Consider the following 2,111-nt stretch of genomic DNA (forward strand, 5'->3'; position numbering starts at 1 on the left):
TAATATACTTCATATAAAGAACTAAAATTTAAGTTTTTGCCAAAACTTTTGTAGAGGAAGATTGAAAAAAAAAAAAAAAAGATTGAAAACATACCGGACAGTTGAGAATGAGATCCGTTAAATTATCTTTTCATCTAATCTATATTAAGTTCTTTTAATAATTGCAAGGTAATCAAGAAAATTCAATAATCACAAAATTTGGGCTTTTAGTTGAGGAGTACTTAAGCAATCTAAAATTGTTAGTAGTAATTTTATAGTCCATTATTGAAGAGATCTGATTGATCCAATGACTTTTATCGTGTGACACTGTCAAATTTGTTTTAAAGCATATATAGGCGGAGACCATAATTCTATCTTACATCAAAATACAATAAAATTACGTGACTTAAGTATTCAATTAATTAATTTTCTCTTGGGAAAACATCTTGAAATATATTACAACAACGGAGTCAACGAATAAAAGTTTCGATTTCCACAATAGATTTTAAAATATATTACAACCATGGAGTCGACGAATAAAAGTTTTGATTGCCAAAATAGATTTTGTGATGGGCCAAGAAGGAGCCTTTCCTATGGGTACACCATGTACACCGGACTTTGTGCGACCCATCTCGGAGTTTTTCTCAAATGGTCGGAACCGTTCAATTTGTTTAAAACACCTTTTAAATTATCCTGCAAAAAATTACCTCAGTTTTATAACAGTAAGGACTTGATAAATTCATCTAAGTTTTGATCCCTGTGATTATAGACTAAAAATTGAAGAAATCAATTAAGCTCTTACTGATATTCAGCGGAACTGATTTTTTTTATGAGTCCTTACAAGAATATTTTAAACAAATTAAACGACTCCGATCATTTATTTGGGACCCCGAGTAGAGTGGATCCCACGTAGTTGGGTGTTATTTGGTTTTGGGCCAAAAGAAGCCTAACGTTTGTCCAAGAGGGGTGCACCCTAATAAAAACGTAATCTCCGAATCTGCATAGAGATTGAGATCTGAATCACAGTTGTGTGCATAAACCAAGAAACCCTAGTGTCACATATGTATGCTTCACCCATTTCATTATGCATACAACTTAAATATCCCCATTCCTCTCTCTCTCTCCCTCTCTCTCTCTCTCTCTGATTACATCTATTCTTTTTTCTCTTTTGAGTAATTCCTCTGTGCCTTCATGCATCAAACCATGAGTAATCAAACGAGGCCTCTGTTATGGAGTCTCTCTCTTCCCCCTCTTGAAGCAGGGCATCACGGCTGACCCTTTCCACTCTCTTTTTCCTACAAAATTTTCTCGAGAAAAAGTAAGGTAGAAAAAACAAGCCGAGCAAAAAAAAAAAAGGTAGAAAAAACAAGATTAGGCTCCGTTTCTTTTGTGGGTAATTTTTTTTGAAGATATGGGTAGCGGAGAGAAGAGTCTGTTGAGTTTTAATCTGCTGCATCGGGCTCACCACCACCATAATCAAGGAGGAGGGAAGACACCGAAAGGGTTTATTGCGATAAAGGCGGGCCATATGGGAGAAGAACAGCAGAGATTCGTGGTGCCTGTGATGTACTTGAATCACCCGTTGTTCATGCATTTGTTGAAAGAGGCAGAGGAAGAATACGGATTCGATCAGAAGGGTACGATCACCATCCCTTGCCGCGTGGAGGAGTTCCGCTACGTTCAAGGTTTAATTGATAAGGAGCACCACCAACACCACCATGTTGGTTGTTTTAGGGTTTGAGACTGTGGTGGTTGAATCTGTAAATTTTGACAACTTTTAGTCTCATTTCGTTTATGTTTTTCCAAGATATGCCAAGGTAATTTTGGCATGATTAGGATGAAGGCGATAATAGAATATTAGCAATTAGTTGAGGTGCGAGAAAATTGATACGAGCACTTGTTTTGTTTATGAAGGCGATAATGACATCACTGAGTGTAGCAGCATTAGGAGAGAGTATAGCAGCTGTGCACCAAGCATAGATTAAATTGCTCCAGTTTCATAACAAAGTAAATGTCAATAGACTACTTGAGATTTTATTCCTCTTGGGGGGAAATTGTGATGGCCAAATCCATTTCATTGTGCCGTACCAATATTTTATAACCATGAAGGTACTATTTGTCAGTTTCCTTAT

The 2,111-nt window shown here is 36.6% G+C and overlaps 1 protein-coding gene across 1 annotated transcript; it reads left to right on the top strand.

Annotated features, from left to right (window-relative positions):
* Positions 1 to 983: 983 nt before the first annotated feature.
* Positions 984 to 1,852, top strand: LOC131307487 (auxin-responsive protein SAUR32-like). The gene is made up of 2 exons (XM_058334019.1): positions 984 to 1,302; positions 1,336 to 1,852. The coding sequence occupies exon 2, from the start codon at positions 1,391 to 1,393 to the stop codon at positions 1,718 to 1,720; it is 330 nt and encodes a 109-aa protein (XP_058190002.1). The 5' UTR covers positions 984 to 1,302; positions 1,336 to 1,390; the 3' UTR covers positions 1,721 to 1,852.
* Positions 1,853 to 2,111: the final 259 nt, after the last annotated feature.

The sequence above is a fragment of the Rhododendron vialii genome, chromosome 1a (genome assembly GCF_030253575.1).
Source record: "Rhododendron vialii isolate Sample 1 chromosome 1a, ASM3025357v1".
In the NCBI taxonomy this organism is placed as follows: Eukaryota; Viridiplantae; Streptophyta; class Magnoliopsida; order Ericales; family Ericaceae; genus Rhododendron; species Rhododendron vialii.

Bases quoted from the DNA above. Each gene is read 5' to 3' on its own strand.
- LOC131307487 (XM_058334019.1), top strand. From the start codon at position 1,391: ATGGGTAGCGGAGAGAAGAGTCTGTTGAGTTTTAATCTGCTGCATCGG.